The sequence below is a fragment of the Corvus hawaiiensis genome, chromosome 22, assembly GCF_020740725.1.
Source record: "Corvus hawaiiensis isolate bCorHaw1 chromosome 22, bCorHaw1.pri.cur, whole genome shotgun sequence".
Lineage (NCBI taxonomy): Eukaryota > Metazoa > Chordata > Aves > Passeriformes > Corvidae > Corvus > Corvus hawaiiensis.
In genome coordinates this window covers 7,298,818-7,321,150 of record NC_063234.1, presented here as the reverse complement: position 1 = coordinate 7,321,150, position 22,333 = coordinate 7,298,818, and the positions used below count along the sequence as shown (strand labels likewise).

General features: G+C 51.6%; 1 protein-coding gene across 1 annotated transcript in view; it reads right to left on the bottom strand.

Annotated features, from left to right (window-relative positions):
• The window catches only part of UBR4 (ubiquitin protein ligase E3 component n-recognin 4), an 83,517-nt gene that overhangs the window by 26,958 nt on the left and 34,226 nt on the right, over window positions 1–22,333 (bottom strand). Inside the window, 28 exon segments of the mRNA XM_048326045.1 lie at window positions 372–500; window positions 658–783; window positions 1,278–1,416; window positions 2,796–2,848; window positions 2,850–3,036; window positions 4,060–4,253; window positions 4,764–4,851; window positions 5,322–5,407; window positions 6,141–6,285; window positions 6,813–6,981; window positions 7,852–8,094; window positions 8,770–8,848; window positions 8,930–9,157; window positions 9,791–9,940; window positions 10,620–10,829; window positions 12,485–12,601; window positions 13,082–13,189; window positions 13,582–13,678; window positions 14,495–14,663; window positions 17,948–18,085; window positions 18,580–18,684; window positions 18,866–19,043; window positions 19,181–19,311; window positions 19,831–19,942; window positions 20,511–20,632; window positions 21,063–21,200; window positions 21,431–21,605; window positions 21,921–22,055. Coding sequence (XP_048182002.1) covers window positions 372–500; window positions 658–783; window positions 1,278–1,416; window positions 2,796–2,848; window positions 2,850–3,036; window positions 4,060–4,253; window positions 4,764–4,851; window positions 5,322–5,407; window positions 6,141–6,285; window positions 6,813–6,981; window positions 7,852–8,094; window positions 8,770–8,848; window positions 8,930–9,157; window positions 9,791–9,940; window positions 10,620–10,829; window positions 12,485–12,601; window positions 13,082–13,189; window positions 13,582–13,678; window positions 14,495–14,663; window positions 17,948–18,085; window positions 18,580–18,684; window positions 18,866–19,043; window positions 19,181–19,311; window positions 19,831–19,942; window positions 20,511–20,632; window positions 21,063–21,200; window positions 21,431–21,605; window positions 21,921–22,055 — 3,951 coding nt within the window.

Below are 22,333 nucleotides of genomic sequence, written 5' to 3'. Positions count from 1 at the left end.
CAGGGCTCTTTTATGTGAATTGCTGAACACAAATAAATAGATTTAATTTATAAAACGCTTCTGCAGGTCACCTTTTAGACTGGTGTGTTTTCAAACACTTTGGATACATGCAAAAATTCAATTCTCTTTAATTAACCATCTGTTCAGTCTCCTGCTCTCCATGATGTAGCTGCTGAGAAAACCAGTTTCACAAGCTAGCTGCATTTTTACTAATTAATACATAGCTTTTAGAAATTATTGTTTTATTATTTCCCTGAGAAGATGCAGCTGATCACCTATTGTTAGTGGCATTATTAAATGAAGAATGGCAACATTTTGTTTTTTATTTCTAATGAACACCCGACCCAAATCGAAACCAAAGCACATCATACCTGGATGATTTTGGAAAGTTCATCGAAGGAGTTCTTGCAGTCCCCACAGTACTCCTGGGCTAACTGCAGGATGTACCTGTTCACACTGGCTGAGGTAGAACTGATCCCTCCACTGCTGCCCGACTCATCCTGGAACAGGGGAAAGCAAAGAGGAATCCCATATGGAGGCTCCACACAAAACTAACAACTGCAGAGCAGTGTCTGAGGCAAGGAGTGCCTTGGGCAGTGTCAAGGCCAGCGTGTCCCAGCCTGGAGGTCTGGGCAAGCTCCACCTGTCCCCTGTTACCTGGGGCTTTTCAGGGGCTGCCTCGTTCACTTTGCACAGGAGGTTCTCCAGCTGTGGTCGGTGTCCCATCAGCTGGTGATACACCCTGTCAGCCTTGTCCAGCAGAGTGTTGATGTTTGTCACTGCCTGCGAAGGAAAAAGGAAAGGAAACTCTTAGTTCATATTCAGAACTACAACACCAAGCTCCAAGTCTTCTCTTTTGCCTTTCTTTTGGGGGGGGGGGGGGAAATCACTAAATGGTGACCCTGCAGCCTGGTTCTGCCCTGAGAAGCACTCTGGTGACACCACACCGAGCACACCCTGTGACACGACACTCCACTGAGCACACTGCTCCTTTGGACAGGACATGGAGGCAGCGGGTTCTTCATCATTAGCAGGGCTTCTCAGGTGGGATGGGAAGCAAACAGAATAACCCAAACCATCCCCTTCTACAGCAAGGCAAAGAGATGCAGTCAGCTCATAAGCCAGGCACTGAATGATGGCTTTTGAAGAATTTCACATTTGGTGGAGCACGACACAAACACGGAATGCATCAGTCAGTGAGCACCTTGAAGGAGCACTGATTTTGACAGGGGATGGACCCCTGCTGTCCCCACACTGGCCAAGAGCTCCAGCCTCACCTTCTTGCGATCCTCCTCGTTCTCGATGGGATCCACAGCGCAGCAGGGCTTGGCGTAGAGCATGAAGTCAAAGCGGGCGTATTTACAGAAGCCGCAGGCATTGCACAGGAAGGGATCCTTCTCATCGTAATTGATGGACCTGAAAGGCAAGGCAGCAGCTCAAAACCTGCAGCTCGAGGCAACTGAGGCAATGAAATGAACTGACTCAGCTGAAAAAGGTGGGTGACTCTTAAAACATCTCAGTGACCACACTGCCCTGGGAAGGGAAATACATGAGAATCAAAACCTACAAAAAAAATCCTTACAGCAGTGCCACATTCTGGCTGGAAAAAGCAGGAACAAAATTTGTTCCTAACAATTCTACTTTAACGACAGCAATTCCCAGTAGAAAGTCAGGCTGGGGCACTGTGTTCTTTAGGAGAACACAGATAAAGGAACTGTTCTGGTTTGTAGGGGCTGGGCTTTGCAGTGGGACTGACTGCAGCACTCCTTACCCCACTGCACACCAGGCCAGCACGGCAGAACTGATTTACAGCTCCCAGAACTCAAGAAGGGATGTGGAAACCTTTCCACACGCCAGCAGCCACCAGGAAAGAGCCTGCTAAACACCTCGAATCCCGTGAGAATTAGAGAGGAATATGGGACAACAATAAGGGGAGAGAGATATCAGATAAGGAGACAAAAGTGACAAAAGAGAAGGATTTCTAAGGCCCCAGTGGAAATGTGAATAGCACACAGTAAATTACCCCTGAGCCTGCTCTGAATGAGGAGAGCACAACAAAAGCCCTGAATAGAACTGTCTGTCCAGCCCCAGCCAGCGATCCTGGGGGAACCCCTGCAATCCCACAGCTGAACTCCAGCCCAGGCAGGCCAAAAATAACCTGCTCCCGGGAATTCTGTGGTGTGAACTTCGAGGGCTTGATGTGAAACTTCAGCTCTGTGAGTATTGTGCTCACAGGCTCCCTTTGTTAGCCTGAATTACATTAAATCCCTGTAAGCCTGTTTTATACTTCCCCACTAATTTGATTGTGCTTGTATTAACCAGAGTGGGGGATTTACATGGCAGGGGTGTGGGGCACCCGGCAGGGCTCTGGGGGACACACCTGCACTGGTGGCACTGCTACACACACTGGGGACACTGGGGACACACAGTGACACTGGTACATGCTCTGGGGACACACCGTGGCACTGGGGACACACAGACCTGCACTTGTGGCACTGGTAGATGTTCAGGGGACACTGGGAATACCCTGGGGACACCCTGGGGATACCCAGTGAGAGACACACACCTGCACTTGTGGCACTGGTAGATGTTCTGGGCACACACACAGTGACTCTGGGGGCACACACAGGGACACTGGGCACACACAGACCTGCACTTGTGGCACTGGTAGATGTTCTGGGCACACACACAGTGACTCTGGGCACACACAGACCTGCACTTGTGGCACTGGTAGATGTTCTGGGCACACACAGTGACTCTGGGGGCACACACAGGGACACTGGGCACACACAGACCTGCACTTGTGGCACTGGTAGACGTTCTCGCCGCAGTTGCCGCACACGCCGGGGGTTGGCGGGCACCGAGGCGCTGCAGCGCGGGCACTGCAGGGTCTCGGTGGATGCCTGGTAGTTCTCGTAGAAGTCGGCGAACTCGATCATCAGGTTGGAGGCCACGATGGGCAGGGGCAGATCGATCTTCACCTCCGTCTGGCCCGGCGTCAGCTGCACCTTCTTGGCCTTGTGCCAGCGAGCCGGCCTGCAGGAGGGGAGGGAAGGGAAGGTTTTCCAGAGGGAAGTTCCCTCCCCGCCCACGTGTGAGGAGAAGCCAAATGGAACCGTCTCGGCTCCAAATCTCCTTTAACTGGGATGAATGGAGAGCAGTTCTAGGATTCGTTTCCTTAGCTTCTGTATTGACATGATATGTAGCCAGAAATACATTTTAAGCCTTTATCCTCTTCATAGAGAGAGAGACTGTTTGGGATTAAAGAGCTGTTGATGCCTCATGGAAAAACTTTAATTCTACAGACATTTTTCTAGGGATTTTCACCTCCATTTTTTTATTAGTAAGGACATTTGCATGAAAACAGGATATTTATTTCTTAAAGATCTCATCTGCTCCCACTGCTTATTCTCAACCTGAAGTCAGAATCCTCTCTTTGTGACATCATAATCCTCTCCACAGCAGCCACTTGTGATGTCACAGAGGATTAAGACTTCAAATAAGCAATAAGCGGCGGGCACAGATTAATCCCTAAGCCAGAGAGATCTGATTCTCGTGAGAACATCTCAAGAAGTAAGGAGGGGAAGCACATAAGCAGGACTGGCTCCAGACTGAGCAGCGTGTTGAAAAGGAGCCATTTCTGGTAGGTAAAGCAGAGCTGAGAGTGAAACCATCCAACTTCTCATTTTAATTCTACTCTGTGGCTTCAAACAAACAATGTTAATGCTTTCAGCATTCCTGGACATGCTGCAAAGTCCAAATCCCTTTTGCAGTCAAACTACCCATGACGTGCTCTTGGTATTACTACTGGTTCCCACACAATTAAGTCAGGTGCTTAAAAGCGAGCCTGGACAAAGTTGGAATTCACAGATTTTATGGACATTTTTCAAGCTTCAGAAGAAATATGGATCTTTTCTTCAACAACTGTAGGGGATTCAGAACAACCCCACTCCATGTGGGCTGAGAGTGATGAGTGATAGTCTAAGGAGGAACCTTGGGGAAAACGAGAAGCCAAGGGAACAAACTGGATTCGAGATTGCACACCAAACATGAACATACTTGTTCTTCAGCTCCACGATGGCCTGCACGGTCCTGTTGTTGTAGTAGAGGTTGATGGTTCGCACCATCTTGGTCCGTTTCAGGTCTCCAATCTTCACTGTCACCTTGCTGATGGTGTGGCTGCCAATGAGCTTCACCACCTGCTGCGTGGTCGTGTAGCGCGTGTCCACTTTGATGGAGGAGAGCTTGATGTACTGGGGAGACAAACCAAGGACACACTGCCTGTCTCAGGGCATCCCAAAACATCAGGGACACAGGAAAGCACAGCTGGAAATGGCTGGGATCCCTGAGCTACTGGGGAGATAAACCAAGGACACACTGCTTGTCTCAGGGCATCCCAAAACATCAGGGACACAGGAAAGCACAACTGGAAATGGCTGGGATCTCTACCACTGGGAAGGATTTAATAACAGCAGTTACAGCTGGTGTCCTGCAGAGCAGCTGGAGCTGTGCCAGGGGAGGGTTAGGCTGGATATCAGGGAAAGATTCTTCCCCCAGAGGGTGCTGGGCACTGCCCAGGCTCCCCAGGGAATGGTGACATTCCCAAGGCTGCCAGAGCTCCAGGAGCATTTGGACACCGCTCCCAGGGATGCCCAGGGTGGGATTGTTGGGGTGTCTGTGCAGGGCCAGGGGTTGGATTCTCTCCTTGTAGGCCCTTTCCAGCTCAGGATATTCCATGATTCTGTGATTCCAGGGTTACTTACACAGAAAGGCACCTCGGGGTTGTTGCAGACAAGGCAAGGATCACTCTCCAGGTAGTAGCCATCAAATTCCACGAGCCCAGACAATGTGCTGGAATGAGGGAACAGCACTGACTATAGAACTGGGCATTTGCTGTGTTTAAACACAGGCCATTCAAGCAGAATTGCTTTAATTTCCTCCAGTCACAATGTGTAACAGAACTGTTACAATTAAATCACACTGGAAAAAACTGGTTTTAGTTAAAACAGCATTTTCACTGTAATTATCAACTGCCAAGGTGGGACCAAGAACACAACACTTAAATCTGCAATCTCTTATTCTCAGTTGGGCCTAAGATTTTATAACATTTACTGACAGTGAAAGCAGAAGAGCTAAAGCCAGGCCCTGCTGCTGGGGCACAGAATGTCAGGTTTCCACCTGGCAGGAAGGACTCTGCTGTTCTCCCAGCAGAGATGGAACCTCAGCAGGGTCCATCCCCAGCACAGCTGTGCATTCCCCCGTGGATGGAGCTCAGCTGGAAAGCCCTTCAGGGACATGGATCAAAGGCAGAAGTGACTCACTTGTAGATGTTGGAGTTGGGGTGGTTGGTGAGAATGTGGTTTTGAGTCCGGAGGATCTCCACGGCCTTTTGGGAATATTCCTTCAGCTGAAACACAACCAGGAAAAGCCACTCCTCAAAGCAATGCTTTATTGCTACACAGACACAAATATCCCTCCTCCTGCGGTGTTCCAGGTCCCCCAGACGAGGCACACACTACACCCACAGGAATTTACATGTTTAAATCATTACCCAGGACTGTAATCGGTCCTAAAATTAGAGATTTACACAAGTGGTGCTGTTTGTCGTCAATCACTGCAAATGCCTGCCAAGATTTGTACAGCATTCCCAGCTCTTTAACCACACTCATTCAAGTATCAATGGCTCTAAATTATTTGTTCTCAATCCCACTGATCCCCTAGAAGAGGCCACCACTTCCTTTGCTCAAAAATCACGGTTACAAAAGATTTCTAGGAGTTGCAATATCAAAAATCTATAAACTGGAACTGCCAGATCCACAAAAAAACCCAGTGGGAAAGAAGTGTTAGAAATTCTTCTCTTTTGTCACTTTTGTCTCCTTATCTGGTATCTCTTTCCCCTTACTGTTGTCCCATACTCCTCTCTAATCTTTCTCAATAAATAAAAAACTCACCAGGATAATTTCACCCCCAAAACAATAAAACAAAAATCCACACTTCCAAATTTTTTAAGGATCCTGCTTTTTTTAACATAGGAACACAAACAATTTCACCCAGAAGCTCTTCTGACAGAAAATCTCTCCCAGCTGTACCATAAATGAGCACCTGGGATGCTGTACCTCCTTTCTGGAATGTCACTGTACCTTTTTCTCAGTCTGTTGTGTTTTCAGGGAGAAGTATCCCAGGAGATCTACAAACTGGGCAGCCTTTCTTCCATAGGCTGGCAGTTCTGGCCAGATGGACCACATGAGATCCAGCAGTAACTCCTGCTGAGACTTGTTGGAGTTCCTGTTGAGTGGATACAGACAGTCAGGCTCCTGAAGATGGCACAGGTCTTGTGCAGAACACAAGCTCCAGTTCACCAAACTGGGAAACCATCATCCTGCAGAGCTCCCAGAGCTAAATCCCACCATTCCTTGAACCCAGCTGTTTTCCAGCACTCCAAAATGAAAGCAGCTGGTCCCACAACAAGTGAACAGAGCTCTGAAGGAGTCCAGCCCCCTGAAGTGCTCCTTTCCTTACACAACTCCCAACTTTTCACAGTGTGAGTCTGGATCTGCCTCAGAAATTCACCTGCTCCTGGTCACATCAGGAGTCAGACTGTTCAGACACAAATAAAATGCTCCTTGCAGATGACAACTGAGATTGATCATGGATAGGTCACAACTTCTACCTCCATCCCAGTAACTGCAAACCAGTGAGGGAAATTCCGGGGGGGCAACACCTGCAGGCTCCAGTGTCCTTCAGGAGAGGGGCTCTGACACTGACCCAGCCCCAGGGCAGGGCCAAGGCCAAGGCCAGGCTGCCCAGCTCACCTGTAGATGTGCAGGGCCAGGCAGTGGGCCTGCCACCTCACTGAGGAGGAGTTGGATTCCAGCAGGAAGCAGCGCAGGAACTGGATGAGGGTCTCCTTGTCAGCAAACTTGTTCAGCTGGTTCACCAGGGCTGTACACAGCTGGTCCTCCTGACTGCCTGAACCCTCACCTAGGGACACAGGGAAGGCTTTAGGGAGAACAGAAATGCAGCATCTCACAGGCAGGCCACTCTCCTGTTTCACAGATCACAGAGCCAGGATTATACAGACAAATGCCAATGTTAAGTTTAACATTCCTGTCTTTTTCAGAAATATAACCTAGTACTCCTGACCAACAGGAGAAAAACTGCTGGAAAACTTGCCAGTGAGGACGTGAGAAATGTGCTACACATCCTGATAAAAAGAAAAGGATTGACCATGAGGCACTGAAAAGACTCACAGAGAACCATCTGATGGTGAAAGCCAAAGCGGTTCCTTGAAGAAAAGCCAAGAGAGAATTTATGCCTGTGACTTTTATAGGGAAGCTTAATTACTTTCCCAGGACTGTGGATATTCATTAAGCAGCAGCCCTGGCTCCAGCAGAGCTTCCAAAGCAGCCAGAGGAAACAAGTCTGAACACAATCTCTGAAGAGTAGAGCTAACTGGGTGTGCATCTCCAGGATTTGTTTTAATCCTCATGAGCATTTCAGCCTCCAACAACCCAGGACAGGCAAGTTAAGTGGGAGCTGCTTCATCACTAGATTAGGTAACACCATTGGACAACTTCAAACCCACTCAAGGCAATAAACACAGTGAGTTTGGGATGTCCTTAGCACGTGATTTCAGACCAACTCTCAGGACACCTGCTTCACCTTAGTCCCATCCACACACGGGAAAACTGCTCCCCTCTCCTAACTGTGGCTGTGGGGGCCCTTGCCACGAGCCTTGACCCTTCACAACAGTGGAATTTATCACCCAGTTCTTTCTAAACAGAGTAAGAAAGGCTGTGAGGAGCAGACTTGCTCCCTAAAACCACAGGACAGGGCCCAGCTGCCCCTCACCCTCTCGCTCCTTTTCCTTTTCCTCTTTCTTGCTCTTTTTGGTGGAGGATTTGCTCTGCGCTGCCGCCTGCCCGGAGCCTGATGCTGCAGGGGCAGAGGTGGAAGAGGTGCTCGAAGATCCAGAGGATGAAGCCACAGACAGCACTTTGCTGCCACACAGAGCACAAGACAACAGCTGCAGGAGAACCGGGGACACTCCTTCGTCTACCAGGAAGCTGACTTGGAGCAGAAAATAGAGAACCGCTGGGGAGGGAAGGAGAAAATGTTTCAATCACAGAATCATGGAACATCCTGCGCTGGAAAGGGCCCACAAGGAGAGAATCCAACCCCTGGTTCTGTACAGACACCCCAACAATCCCACCCAGGGCATCCCTGAGAGCATTGTCCAAATGCTCCTGGAGCTCTGGCAGCCTTGGGAATGTCACCATTCCCTGGGAGCCTGGGCAGTGCCCAGCACCCTCTGGGGGAAGAACCTTCCCTGATATCCAGCCTGACCCTGCCCTGGCACAGCTCCATGCCATTACAGCCTGAATTGAAAAAACAAAACCAAAACCAAAACCCCAACCCTGTACATGAGGACCAAACTCCCAGAACTGTCCTGTCCTTACACCACAGAAGCCTAACATGGGGATGCACCAGGGAAAGTGGCTCATCCCAAATTACTGTCTGGGACAGCAGCAGCACAAGCAAGAGAACACAGATCTCCTGTTCCCCTAAGTTATCCATTACACTGTATTTTGCTCCTTAGCCAAGGCCCAGATGCAATTAGGGCACTGGGATAATTAGTACGGGAAACAGTTCAGTCCTATCAAGGCTCTCAGCTGTGTCTCCCCTTCTCTGCTGAGCCTCCCCATCCGAGCTGCCTTGATCCCAACCACGACCCCACTGCTCCCCAAACCCTGTCGAGACAGAACTCACAGTCATCCTTGATGCAGAATTTCTGCCAGTTCACTGTTCTCTGCGTGGCAATCTCTGCACAAGCCTTTAAATGCTCCATCTGCGGGCACAAGGGGATGGGATCAAACAGCACATCAGCATTCCTGGCACCCCAACGCCACTCCACGGCCCCTTCCCTTACCAGGGAGATCAGGGTGTCGTACTGCAGGGCAGAGCCCGAGCTGGCAGTGACCACGCTGGCCCGCAGGAAGATGCCCTGCTCCTCCAGCAGCTTTTTGATGCCCCGCACGTGCGAGTCCAGCGTGTGCAGGTCCCGCAGCTGCCGGTACTTGTCCTTGGAGCCGCAGATGAACAGCAGCAGCTTGCGGACCTGGCGGCGCACGAACGGCGTCTGCTGGATCATCAGGTACTGCAGAGAGAAGCCAGGGCAGTGAGCTCACCAGGGGCACACTGGGCAGTAAGAAAGTGTGTTTTCTTCCAAAAAGGAAAGAAATGAGAGAAGCATTCACCCAGCTTTAAGGTACCGTAAGTCCCAGGCAGAAGAAACGTTGCACAGAAACACTGCAGCGTCCTGAAAACCACCCCTTGTCATCTCCAACCTCAAATAAACAACCAACCAAGCCTAATTAAGAAATCCTATCTCATATTTGTGTAAATATAAGATAACTTGTTATGCAAAGTAGGAAGCAAACTGAGAAGACAAACTCCAAATATCTTCCTGATTTCTTTTTTAAGGCCCAAGTTCCAACCGCTGAGCTCGATGTTACATTTTTCCATCTCACAGCAGGTTTTCTCTCTAAGCTTTGTGGCAGCAACCACTGAGTTCCAGGAAATAACAGCAACCTTATTTTTCATGTATGTTTTCCTACAGATTCCTGTTCAACAGGAACAACACAAAACCAAGAGTTCACCTTCTTTCAAGGGGACTAAAAATACAAGATGAAGCCGAGATCAGCTCTGCAAAAGCTCATCTCTCCCATGAAAGAAATCATTACTGGAGTTTCCTTGTGGAAATCTGCAGGTGTATCACGTTCTTGCTTACCTCAGACAAAAAGTAGAACCAGGAGTGATCGAAGATGGGCGGGGGGATGCGGGAGTTTGTGTCTGCAATCTTCTTGATCTGGTAGGGCAGGCGCAGCACCATCTCTGTCAGGAGCTGAGTGTAGGCCTCAAAAACATCTGCAGCGTGACCCTGGAAGCAAGAGAAATCCCTCAGGCTCTGGCTCTGAGCACAGCCAGAGCGGTGTCACAACGAGTGACAGGGTGCTTTTGCTGATTTTCTAAAAACAATGGATTTCTGCCCCTTTGCAGCCCAAAGAATGTTCCCAAATGGTGAATAAAAACCTGCACAAGGCCTTGAACTGGATGGCAGCTAAGCCAGTCTGGAGTAATAAAGCGTTTCAACTTAGGAGACATTCTTACATGTAATCAGGCTTTTTGCACTGCACCTGTACCAACCCCAGCCCATGGCATAAAGGCACCACAGCGGTGGAACGAGCCTGGGAATTACTCTGGAAATCCCCATCCACTGCTCCACTTCCTTGCCACACTAAGTTCAGGAATTCTGCCTGCCAAGCACAAGGAGTCAGGGGCTGGAGTCAGCAGCTCCCCTTCAGGATGATTAACAATTCTCCCAGGAACAGGGACAGCAGCTCCACAGAACACCCGGGTTGGGAGTGCACCGGAGGACGCAGTGAGCTGGGCTGCCCTGTGAGAACTCGGAGCACTCCCCGTTGTGACTTTGTGCTAAAAGCTGCATTTTGGCTGCTCTACTAAGGGCAAACTCGCTGTGCAGGGCTGCTTTTCCCAGCTCTGTGCAGCCTCCTCTCAGTGCAGGCCCTGCCCAGCTCCCAGCACGAGGCAGGACTCACCTTCACGTACTGGCGGAGGAAAAAGGGGCTCATGTCAGGGGGAGAGGAAGTGGTGTGAGGTTTCAGGAGCTGGCTGGTGGCCACAGGCTCCTCGTCGTTCTGCTGGCTCTTCCAGTACTCCAGCAGGGACTTGAGCACGTGCAGACAGTAATCAACAGCACCAGAGCTCAGCAAGGCAGCTGCCGTGGCACTGGAGATCAGGGAGGACGCCTGGAACAGAAGGAAGGAGGTGGGTCAGGAACACACCTGGGAAGCTGCAGTGGGCAGAGCTGGGGCAGCCCTGAGCACCTGCTGACAGTGTGGGCAAGAGAGCAGGTTTGGATGAGACTTTGCAGGCAACTTTTAAGTCTGGGGTTTGTTTGAGGTTGGGGTTTTTTGGTTTTTTTTGTGTTTATGAAAAGCAACTCAAATATTTACAGAGACTCTTTTGAACAAGTGCTTAGTAAAGGAAAACAAATAAAATCTCCTCTTAAGTCTAATCTCCCCTCGACACATGTGCCAGAGGCCACTCTGCTATGGATTAGACGACTAGGGCTTTTTTCCCTTCCTTTTTTTCCCCCCTCTTCTTTTTTTTTTTTTTTTTAAAGTTGGGATTTCTATTTGTTTATCTGGGATTTGGCCAGCTGGGCGTGAATCCTGGCAGAGAAAGAGTCCCCTGTTGCAGCTGCCGCTCACAGGCTCTGCTCCACCCAGGTATTGCTCCACCTGCATTCTGCAAGACGAGGAGCTTTGATTTCTGTGGGAAGCTCAAGTGAATAACAAAGGCTGGAGAAAAAGCTACTGTAAATAAAACTATTAAAGCAGCCCTGTAAATCCAAACAAACCCCACAGCTCATAAGCTCATTAAAATTTGATGCAGTTCAGACTAAATTTTTTAACCTCTATGCTTTTTTATTAATCTCCTTCCCACCACACATACTGCTTTTTATGCCTTATTACTGTACCTTTTAGCAACAAATATCTAAGGAATCCTCTTAGCGACTTTTACGTTGACACAGCAGCATATTGCTTTCCAATAATCACATTACAAATCCTCTTTAACCCCTTCAGCACTGGGAAGATGCAAGGGAAAAATCTGCCAGACCGTTTGAAGTAACATCATTAATGTGCTGCCCTGAGCTCAGTCTGAAACCGTGCACAAAACAAGAGCATCCACTTGTCTTTACACGGCTGCTTCCTCCAGTCCCAGTCTCAAAACTCTTTTTCCACAAGAGTCAGGTAACATTACAGGTTCCCTGTAAATTTTTCTAAAGCTCTCTGCAGGATTTTTCACTTAGCAGCTTTTTGATGAACAAAAGTCCCCCAAGCACATCATGGAATCATGGAATGGTTTGGGTGGGAAGGGACCTTAAACATCATCCCATTCCGACCCCTGCCATGGGCAGGGACACCTTCCATGATCCAAGGCTGCTCCAAGCCCTGTCCAACCCGGCCTTGGACACTTCCAGCCACAGCTTCTCTGGGCAATCTCCACCCTCACAGGGAGGAATTTCTTCCCAATATCTGACCTAAATTTCCCCTCTTTCAGTCTGAATCCATTCCCCCTTGTCCTGTCACTCCAGCTCCTGATGAACAGTCCCTCTCTGGCTTCTCTGGAGCCTCTTCAGACCATGGAAGGTGCTCTGATGTCTCCACACAACATTCTGCAGGCTGAACATTCCCAACTTTCCCAGCCTGTCTCCATAGGGGAGTTGCTCCAGTCCCCTGAGCAACTCCGTGGCCTCCTCGGCACTTTCTCCAACAGTTCCACACGTTCTCGTGTTGGGAACACCAGAACTGTGTGCAATGCTCCAGGTGGGGTCTTGTGAGAGCTGAGCAGAGGGGGGACAAAACCATCCCCTGACAAAGCAATTTGGAGAATGTACCTCACAAATGGAAGTCTTGGATCCTGACTTGGTTCTGGACATGAACACACTGAGCAGCCTCATCACCACCAAGTGCACCTCGTTCACAGGGGAGCGCTCGTTCTTCTTGGACACATCCTGCAAGAGAAGACACATCCTGCTTGTTAAATCCCAGAGCTGAGCAGTGTCCCAAGCCTCTCAAGTTCAGTGCTCTGATCCTCGGGAAGCATTTCTAATTTAAGCTCAAGCAGTAAGACTAAAAAAGCAGCACAAATGCCTCAGTAGAAGGGTAGGCAGTGGCCTGGCTGCCAGGGAACAGTCCCACACAAATGAAAAGCTACATATGTCAATCATGCATTTACTGATCATGGCTGTTCTCAGAGTTTAATTCCAGCAAAACAAATTTTCATGCTCACTTGTGGATGCCAGACCCAGGAAACAGTGGGAGTTCCACTCATGTCATTTTCTACCTTATGTGAAAGGGGGCAAGAGGAATAAACTGCCTGAACACATCCACACAGCAATGTTTCTGTGACTCCCAAGCATCTAACTCCTCCATGGAAAGAAACCTTGTCCAGAAGGAGCAGATTCAGAGCATGTGCCCACACTGCACTTTACCTTTTTGTCCATGCCCAGCTCTGCAATCAGCTGGGACAGGAGGTTATCCAAAGCTCCCTTGTCTTTCTCATCATCTCCATCTAGATCTGTTGTGAGCATCAGAATAACCTGGGAAGAGCAGTCAAGAGAATTATTAGAGGGCAGTTTCCATGTTTTCAAGATAAATAGTTACCTTTCACAAAACAGCACAGATTTTATCTTGATTTATCTGTGTTCTTTCCCAAATCCAGCCTGTGCCATCACACCCTAATATGAACATTCAGTATAAAGCCCAAAGACCTTCCCCACCACACTGGAGCTCAAGGATTGGAGCCCTCAGGCTCCTCAGTCAGCTGTAAAGTCACACTGAGAAAGGGCACACGTCCAGCAAAAATCTGTGGTAAGGAATGCTGAGCAACAGATGGACTCACACTGTGACTGGGCAGCAAGAGAAAAGCACGTGCAAACAGAAAGCAGTGACCAGTTCGATTAGGGCTCAACTCTGAGCCCTCCCCACTCACCTGCATGTAGGGGATGGCCCGGACCCCTCCCACGTTCCTCAGCTGGGGCAAATTCTGCAGCAGCCTCTCCAGCAGCATCAGCCGGACCATGTGCAGCCTGGGGGTTCAGAGGCAGGAGTGAGACACGCCACAGAACACAACACACCCAGCAGGACCTCCCTCACAGCACTGCAATCTGCTCCAGAAACCCTAAATCATCAAATCCTCTCAGGGAGGAGAGGGCTCCTTCAGACTTCTCAGGGAAGTGATGCCAAAGATGCAGAGCACCTCTGACAATGGAGCCCTCCTGCCTAGGCCTGGCCACCTGGAGACTGCAACTGCATGGAAACATCCTGCAAATCAGCTCCACACTGCACTGGAGAAGGGACTGAGCTCCCACAGGACCAAAAACTGCCCATGTTCCCAAAGGACTCTTGCACACACTCCTGTCCTAACAGTGACTTTCACAGGCTCCCAAGGTCTCAGTGATTCTGTGTTAACTAGATTCATGCAGGATTTTTCCATCACTTCCTAGAGGCAGCAGTTTTGTGGGACACACACTGTGTGTGTGCACCACGTTATGTGGTGATTGCACAAAGTGTGCTGGGGCACTGCCCAGGCTCCCCAGGGAATGGGCACGGCCCCGAGGCTGCCAGAGCTCCAGGAGCATTTGGACAGCGCTGCCAGGGATGCCCAGGGTGGGGTTGTTGGGGGGTCTGTGCAGGGCCAGGGGTTGGGACTGGATGATCCTTGTGGGGTGCCTTCCAGCTCAGGATATTCCATGATTCCATGATTTGGCAGTTTGCGTTTCTGACTTCCCACTTTCGTTACCCAGCGGTCGCAAATCGCACTCCCGGAATTCCAGCAGCCCCCTCCTCTGCAAACACCCCCAGAGCACCAGTGTTACTCCTGAAGAGGAAACAAAGCCTCTTGCCTGTTGCTGGTGTGGACGTCCCCCTCTGCCTCCCCTTCCCCCTCGGAGCCCTCTCCCTCCTGCTGGCCCGTGGTGGTGCTGATGGCGCCGGTGCTGGAGCTGACGCTGCCCGGCCCCGCCGGGTGGCCCTCGGCTGTCGTGTCCCCGTAGGCACTGCTCCGGCCAGACACTGGGAAAGGAAAGGAAAAGAGGAAAAGACAACGTCAGCACAACTCAACAAGCACCTTGCCTGCTTCGTATCCACCAGCACAGCTGAGCTGTACTTTGGACTCGTGGTTCTGAGGAGATGCTGGCTTTGGTTCTCTTCTTAAAGCTACAAGAGAGGCTGAAGAGGCATCTGTAGAAGTCTTTTATTTGCCAGCCTCATGTTTGCGGCCCAAACTGAACTGATCCCACAGAAGTCATTCAAACTGACTCAGACAAGGCTTGGATGGGCAGTGCAGACAACTTTTTAAATAAGAGTCTGTGATAATTTTACCTGGGTATCAGTCCCAAACTAAAAAGGGAGGAATTGATCCTATCTCATCCAAACTTACCCAGCAGCATAGTGAATCCTCTCAGTCTTGCTCTAGGCATTCTGAGAGGCATAGGGTCCGGGGAGACCTTGATGTGGCCTCCCAGTACCTTAAAGAGTACTGGGTACTTATGCTACTTATGAAGAGGAGGGAGAGGGACTTGTAATATGGGGAGAGAGTGACAGGACCAGGGGCTTTAAGCTGAACAAGGGCAGGGTTAGATGGGATAGATGGGTTAGAAGAATTTCTTTATTCAGAGGGTGGTGAAGCCCTGGCACAGGGTGCCCAGAGCAGCTGTGGCTGCACCATCCCTGGCAGTGTCCAAGGCCATGTTGGACGGGGCTTGGAGCAGCCTGGGACAGCGGGAGGTGTCCCTGCCTTGGGGTTGGTACAAGATGATCTTTAAGGTCCCTTCCCACTCAAAACATTCTGGGATTTGATTTTTCTGTTATTACAGCCCAGCAAAACCTGCTGCAGACTCCACACTTCCAGAGACCCATGAAAAGCGGCCAATATTGCACCTGTGGGCACTTGGGCAGAACCCACAAAATGATGGATGGCAGCAGCCACTGGGAACTGAGATTTCCTCTGGGCCAGGAATCACCCACATGCTCCCATGGTGGGCAAGGCTGTGGCAGCAGGGAAGGAGCAGGGTGCAGTGGGGTGCAGCAAGGAAGGAGCAGGGTGCAGCAGGGAAGGAGCAGGGTGCAGCAGGGGTGCAGCAGGGAAGGAGCAGGGGTGCAGCAGGGAAGGAGCAGGGTGCAGCAGGGGTGCAGCAGGGAAGGAGCAGGGTGCAGCAGGGAAGGAGCAGGGTGCAGCAGGGGTGCAGCAGGGAAGGAGCAGGGTGCAGCAGGGAAGGAGCAGGGTGCAGCAGGGTGCAGCAGGGAAGGAGCAGGGTGCAGCAGGGAAGGAGCAGGGTGCAGCAGGGAAGGAGCAGGGTGCAGCAGGGTGCAGCAGGGGGTGCAGCAGGGGGTGCAGCAGGAAAGGAGCAGGGTGCAGCAGGGTGCAGCAGGGGGTGCAGCAGGGTGCAGCAGGGAAGGAGCAGGGTGCAGCAGGGTGCAGCAGGGTGCAGCAGGGGGTGCAGCAGGGAAGGAGCAGGGTGCAGCAGGGGGTGCAGCAGGAAAGGAGCAGGGTGCAGCAGGGAAGGAGCAGGGTGCAGCAGGGAAGGAGCAGGGTGCAGCAGGGTGCAGCAGGGAAGGAGCAGGGTGCAGCAGGGGGTGCAGCAGGAAAGGAGCAGGGTGCAGTGGGGTGCAGCAGGGAAGGAGCAGGGTGCAGCAGGGGTGCAGCAGGGAAGGAGCAGGGGTGCAGCAGGGAAGGAGCAGGGTGCAGCAGGGTGCAGCAGGGAAGGAGCAGGGTGCAGCAGGGTGCAGCAGGGAAGGAGCAGGGTGCAGCAGGGAAGGAGCAGGGTGCAGCAGGGAAGGAGCAGGGTGCAGCAGGGTGCAGCAGGGGGTGCAGCAGGGGGTGCAGCAGGAAAGGAGCAGGGTGCAGCAGGGTGCAGCAGGGGGTGCAGCAGGGTGCAGCAGGGAAGGAGCAGGGTGCAGCAGGAAAGGAGCAGGGTGCAGCAGGGGGTGCAGCAGGGAAGGAGCAGGGTGCAGTGGGGTGCAGCAGGGGGTGCAGCAGGGTGCAGCAGGGAAGGAGCAGGGTGCAGCAGGGAAGGAGCAGGGTGCAGCAGGGGGTGCAGCAGGGAAGGAGCAGGGTGCAGCAGGGGGTGCAGCAGGAAAGGAGCAGGGTGCAGTGGGGTGCAGCAGGGGGTGCAGCAGGGTGCAGCAGGGAAGGAGCAGGGTGCAGCAGGGAAGGAGCAGGGTGCAGCAGGGGGTGCAGCAGGGAAGGAGCAGGGTGCAGCAGGGGGTGCAGCAGGAAAGGAGCAGGGTGCAGCAGGGAAGGAGCAGGGTGCAGCAGGGAAGGAGCAGGGTGCAGCAGGGTGCAGCAGGGTGCAGCACGGGGTGCAGCAGGGAAGGAGCAGGGTGCAGCAGGGGTGCAGCAGGGAAGGAGCAGGGTGCAGCAGGGAAGGAGCAGGGTGCAGCAGGGTGCAGCAGGGGGTGCAGCAGGGGGTGCAGCAGGGGGTGCAGCAGGGGGTGCAGCAGGGAAGGAGCAGGGTGCAGCAGGGGGTGCAGCAGGGAAGGAGCAGGGTGCAGCAGGGTGCAGCAGGGTGCAGCAGAGGGTGCAGCAGGGAAGGAGCAGGGTGCAGCAGGGTGCAGCAGAGGGTGCAGCAGGGAAGAAGCAGGGTGCAGCAGGGTGCAGCAGGGTGCAGCAGGGTGTGCAGCAGGGAAGGAGCAGGGTGCAGCAGGGGGTGCAGCAGGGTGCAGCAGGGAAGGAGCAGGGTGCAGCAGGGTGCAGCAGGGTGTGCAGCAGGGAAGGAGCAGGGTGCAGCAGGGGTGCAGCAGGGAAGGAGCAGGGTGCAGCAGGGAAGGAGCAGGGTGCAGCAGGGGGTGCAGCAGGGAAGGAGCAGGGTACAGCAGGGGGTGCAGCAGGGAAGGAGCAGGGTGCAGCAGGGGGTGCAGCAGGGAAGGAGCAGGGTGCAGCAGGGGGTGCAGCAGGGGGTGCAGCAGGGGGTGCAGCAGGGAAGGAGCAGGGTGCAGCAGGGGGTGCAGCAGGGAAGGAGCAGGGTACAGCAGGGGGTGCAGCAGGGAAGGAGCAGGGTGCAGCAGGGGGTGCAGCAGGGAAGGAGCAGGGTGCAGCAGGGGGTGCAGCAGGGGGTGCAGCAGGGGGTGCAGCAGGGGGTGCAGCAGGGAAGGAGCAGGGTGCAGCAGGGGGTGCAGCAGGGGGTGCAGCAGGGGGTGCAGCAGGGGGTGCAGCAGGGAAGGAGCAGGGTGCAGCAGGGGGTGCAGCAGGGAAGGAGCAGGGTGCAGCAGGGTGCAGCAGGGTTGCAGCAGGATGCAGCAGGATGCAGCAGGGGGTGCAGCAGGGGGTGCAGCAGGGTGCAGCAAGGCTCACTCACCGCTGTGCTCCCCGGCCACCGAGTCCACGGCGCTGCCGCCGCTCTCCGAGCCCACGCTGCCGCCGTGCTCCGCGGGCGATGTCCGCAGCGTCGAGCCGTCCGTGGCCGCCGTGCTGCCCTCGTCGTCGGACGCTGGAGCTAAGAGAATAAAGAGAGCTGTTACAAGTAAAAACACTGCCTGGGAACAACCACAAACGACGCTCACGCTACGGGGAAGGGCCGCGGGAATCGGGCTTTGGGCTCAGCTACAAACGGAAAGGGAGCTTGGGGCGAGCAGCAGGACAATTAAGGCTGCTGAAAGCAGTGGAGGAGAGACATCCCGAGAGGAAACCTTCTCATCAAACACACAGGCATGCACAGGTACCTAAAGAACAGTGTCTGGTTGTTTATAAATGCAAGGGAAATACAGCACATGCTTTGTTTTGTCTGCTTTAGTTTAAAGAGAGCAAATAACTTCCTCACAAGTCTACAGTGAGAGTCCATCAAAGCAGGGAAAAGCTGTAAGTACACTCTCATAAATACAAGAAGCCAAGAGTAATAATTGGCTCTTCCAAACCATATCTGCAAACCAATTTTAAGGCATTATTTAGGTCAAAATCTGAAAAAGCTGATTCCTTGCAGTGAACAGTTACCTGATGCCGTTGTGTCTGAGAGCGTTCCGGCGTCCAGCGAGGAGGAGCTGGGAGCTTGGCCAGACAGTCCTAAGCTCTGCAGTCCAAGGGCACTGCTGCTGCTCCCTGTAAGCAGAGCACAAGTTATGAGCATCTTTCTTTGAGAGAATGTCGCTAGTTCTGGCATTTTCTGTACATTTCATAGTTCTGCTGTCTTTGGTTCACTGGTGGTGACACCAACAGCTTTGCTTCATTTCTTTCCCAGTTTCCATCCCCCTTTTGCCTGCCAACAGTGCCCACATCTGACCTTGCTGATCCTGTTGCAGGCTCAGGGCAATAGCCAATTCCACCATTGTCTCATCATCTGCATCCGGAGGGATATCCAGCATCGGAGGGAAGCCCTCTGCTCCAGCCAGGAGAGCCTCCAGAGGAGAAGGGTTCCCATTATTCACATTCTCAGAAGTCTCCAAAACCATGGATTCCGACTGTGGAGAGGAAACACAGTGAGAGCTTTCCCCAGACCACCACCAGTAATGGAGCACTACAAGCAGGTTCATCAGAACTAAATTTAATTCAAGTCCTAGCACACTTCAAAGGCTCCAAGGAGAAGCTCTGGACTCACCACCATCTCAAAGTCCCCGTGATCCACCTCACTCTGCTCCTGGCTCTCCTGTCGGATGTGCTCTCCATTTGCTATCCCAGAGCTCTGCAGCTTGTCTTCTGCATCGTCATCATCATCATCATCCTTATCTCCTGAGTGGCAGAGCATGAGTTCATAAATGCACAGCTCATCCCATCCCAAGTGAGGCAGTTAATGCTGGGAAAAACCCAAGCTACCCCCAGTTACCAAGAGACTCCCTGACACCTAGAATTTGCTTCAATACTAAAAAGCCTCTCTTGGATGGAGCTCTGATGCTCTAATTCTGGTCTGCACACATCTTTGACTGATTTATTAGACCCTGCAAACATGCATAGAAATACTAACTCTGGATTACTGCTCTCCAGATAAAATTATCAGATTTTCCTGTCGCTGAAAGGGGAATATCTCAGAGAGATCTCCTCTTTGAATCCCAAAATATCAACAAAAAGGTGAGCATTTATTAAATAAAATTTTTAAAAGGGGTTTAAGGGGCAAGGAAGAGCAAAAGAAAAAGGCTGATTTTAGTCTTTTTTCCGTCCTGATTTATAACAAGACTACTTTATTTCTCCTGTCCTTTCTGACCAGTCAAGAAGGCCTTGCTGGTCTGAAGGCAGAGGGATGCCCTGGCATACCCATGGGAGTGTTGCTGCGAGGGGACGATGGCAGAGTCACGTGTCTCCGCTTGTTCCGTGGTCTCAGCACCCTGATCAAAGCTTGCTTGCAGGAAAAGCTCACTGCTGGGTCCTGCAGGGTTAACAGTTCATCATTACACTGCTGAAGCTCTCAGTCCTTATTCACAGCATTTGGCTAAAAATACACTTGTGACTCTCCTTGGCCATGGCTCATGTAGGGCACAAGGCGCTGCCTCAGCTCCCTGTTTCCCTCAGGAGCCACAGAGCAACACTTGTAATTTCACATGCAGCACATGGCAAACATTACTGGAACACAAGGAGAGAGAGAATTCTCCTTGATTCAGCTCTGGCTGGGTGCTTTTGGCTGCATTTTGTGTCTGTACTACGTATTCTTGTTCTACCCACATTTAATTATTTTCACATTATAGAATCATAGCAACACTTAGGTTCAAAAAGCCCTCTGCGATCGAGTCCAGCCATAAACCAAACACTGCCAATCCCCCTAACCCATGTCCCCAGGTGCCACATCTACACTTTTAAATCCCTCCAGAGGCAGTGACTCAAGCAGTGCTCTGGGCAGCCTGTGGCAGGCTGGACAACCCTTTCCATGAAGGAATTTTTCCTGATGTCCAACCTAAACCTCCCCTGGTGCAATTACAGAGCAGAGCAAGATAACGTACTGGGCAAAGCAACATCTGCATGTAGATCTTGGATGCTGTATGGATACAGTCCAGCTCACATGTGCAGTATCCATGGATAATATCCACCAAAGCATTGACTGTGGCTTCAACGTGAGTGAGACCTGAGAGGAATAAAAGCAGGACTGGAATCAGCTCTCTGTATTTCAGCACAGAGTGAGGCACTGCAGGAAGCATTTTGTTTGCAGACTTCCAGGCACAATGTTAACAGCACAAATATATTGATTTTCAGTCCAGACTGAGCCAGCCTTGCCTGTCTGATGGAATATTGTGAACTCCATATACCAGCACCACTGAATATCCTCTACCACCACCCACAAAGCCAAATGTGGGTAAATCAATCATCAGTCCCTTTTTCCTGGCACAATACACATCCCCCTGAACAAAAGCTTCGGAGCAGAATTCGCAGCTCCACATCACAAAGCTCTCAGTGCACCACTAGCACTGAACAAGTCATTTTCCCTGCTTACAAACTTAAATCAGGCCCCTTCAGAAGCCACAGGCTTGCCAATAGCGAAGGAAGAGCTCTCCCACCTGGCAGGCAGGCAGGGGCCAGAAAGGCGTTTTTGGGTTTTGATGCATGGAGCTTCCAGAAGTGGTTCACCAGCTGGGTAATGAAGGTGCAGCCCTCTCCTTCTGTGTGCTTCTGGGCCTCCTGCCCTTCTTCACTCTCTGCACAGATTAAAAAACACCTCTCAGAAATGTGCAGGAGAAAGCCTTAATGAGGGTAACACCAAGTTTATTTGAAATGGCTTTTTTCAGAGGCTTTGATGTTCTCACCACCAGGATATCACACACCTACCAAACGTGTCAAATACATTCCCTGTCACTAGGAACCCAACACCCCAGCACAGCTTCAATTACCACAACAGAAACTTAGAGAAAATTACAGACTTATCTACCTGTTTCCAGCTGTGGCAGCTTTGATTCCGTGTAGTGAACCAGATTGTTGGGTCTCATAATAGCAATGGATCGAGCAGTGATGACCAGCCTCTGGAACACCTCAGGATCAAGGTCCTTTCCTTCTTTGGTTGAGGAAGTCAAATACTGAATGGCTTTGCTCAGTAGTGCTTGATCCTGTAGAGTGAAAGATAACACAGGCAAAGAAAAACAACTGACTGAGCACGAGGAAGAAGCTGAAGTACAACCACGGGACAGATCCTGGGGAAATCCGGCACTTGTCATCTAAGGAAGGACAACTAATCCTAAAAGGTCACAGAATCACACAACTGGTGAAACACAAAAGCCAGCAGGGCAGGCAGCAGGAGCTAAAGGGAGATGAGGCAGGAGGCTTGTGCTGCATGGAGGAAGGGCTCTCTAGGGCTGTGCTGCACCTCAGCCATGACCTGGCAAGTTCCAGGAGCCCCCAGATCCTCATGCCCTGGGCAGTACCTTGTGGTTGTGGTAGGCTGAACGGCTGGTGTGCAAGCTGGCCAGGAGGCTCTTGGTCTGCTGCTGCACGCTGGAAGGGGCTGGCATGGACAGCAGCACAGTAGCCAGTTCCTGAGCTGCAATCTTATTCTTCTCCTAAGAACAGACAAACCCCATTATTCAGTATATTCACCATCATTCAGAGTACCTGCAGCTCCCTCCCCTCAATACCCTTTTGACAGCCTCCTCTGATTTACTGTTTGACATTTAGGGAACATTTCACATGTCTACATAAGAGAAGTCCTTTTGAGATTTATGGGCTGCTACCCTGCTGTTTCTGTAAACGAGGTCACTCCTCACTCCGAAGCACAACAAGCCCACCAGCGCTAAATGCAAATGCCAATTGTCATTCTAAACTAGTTTCAAATGCTTTT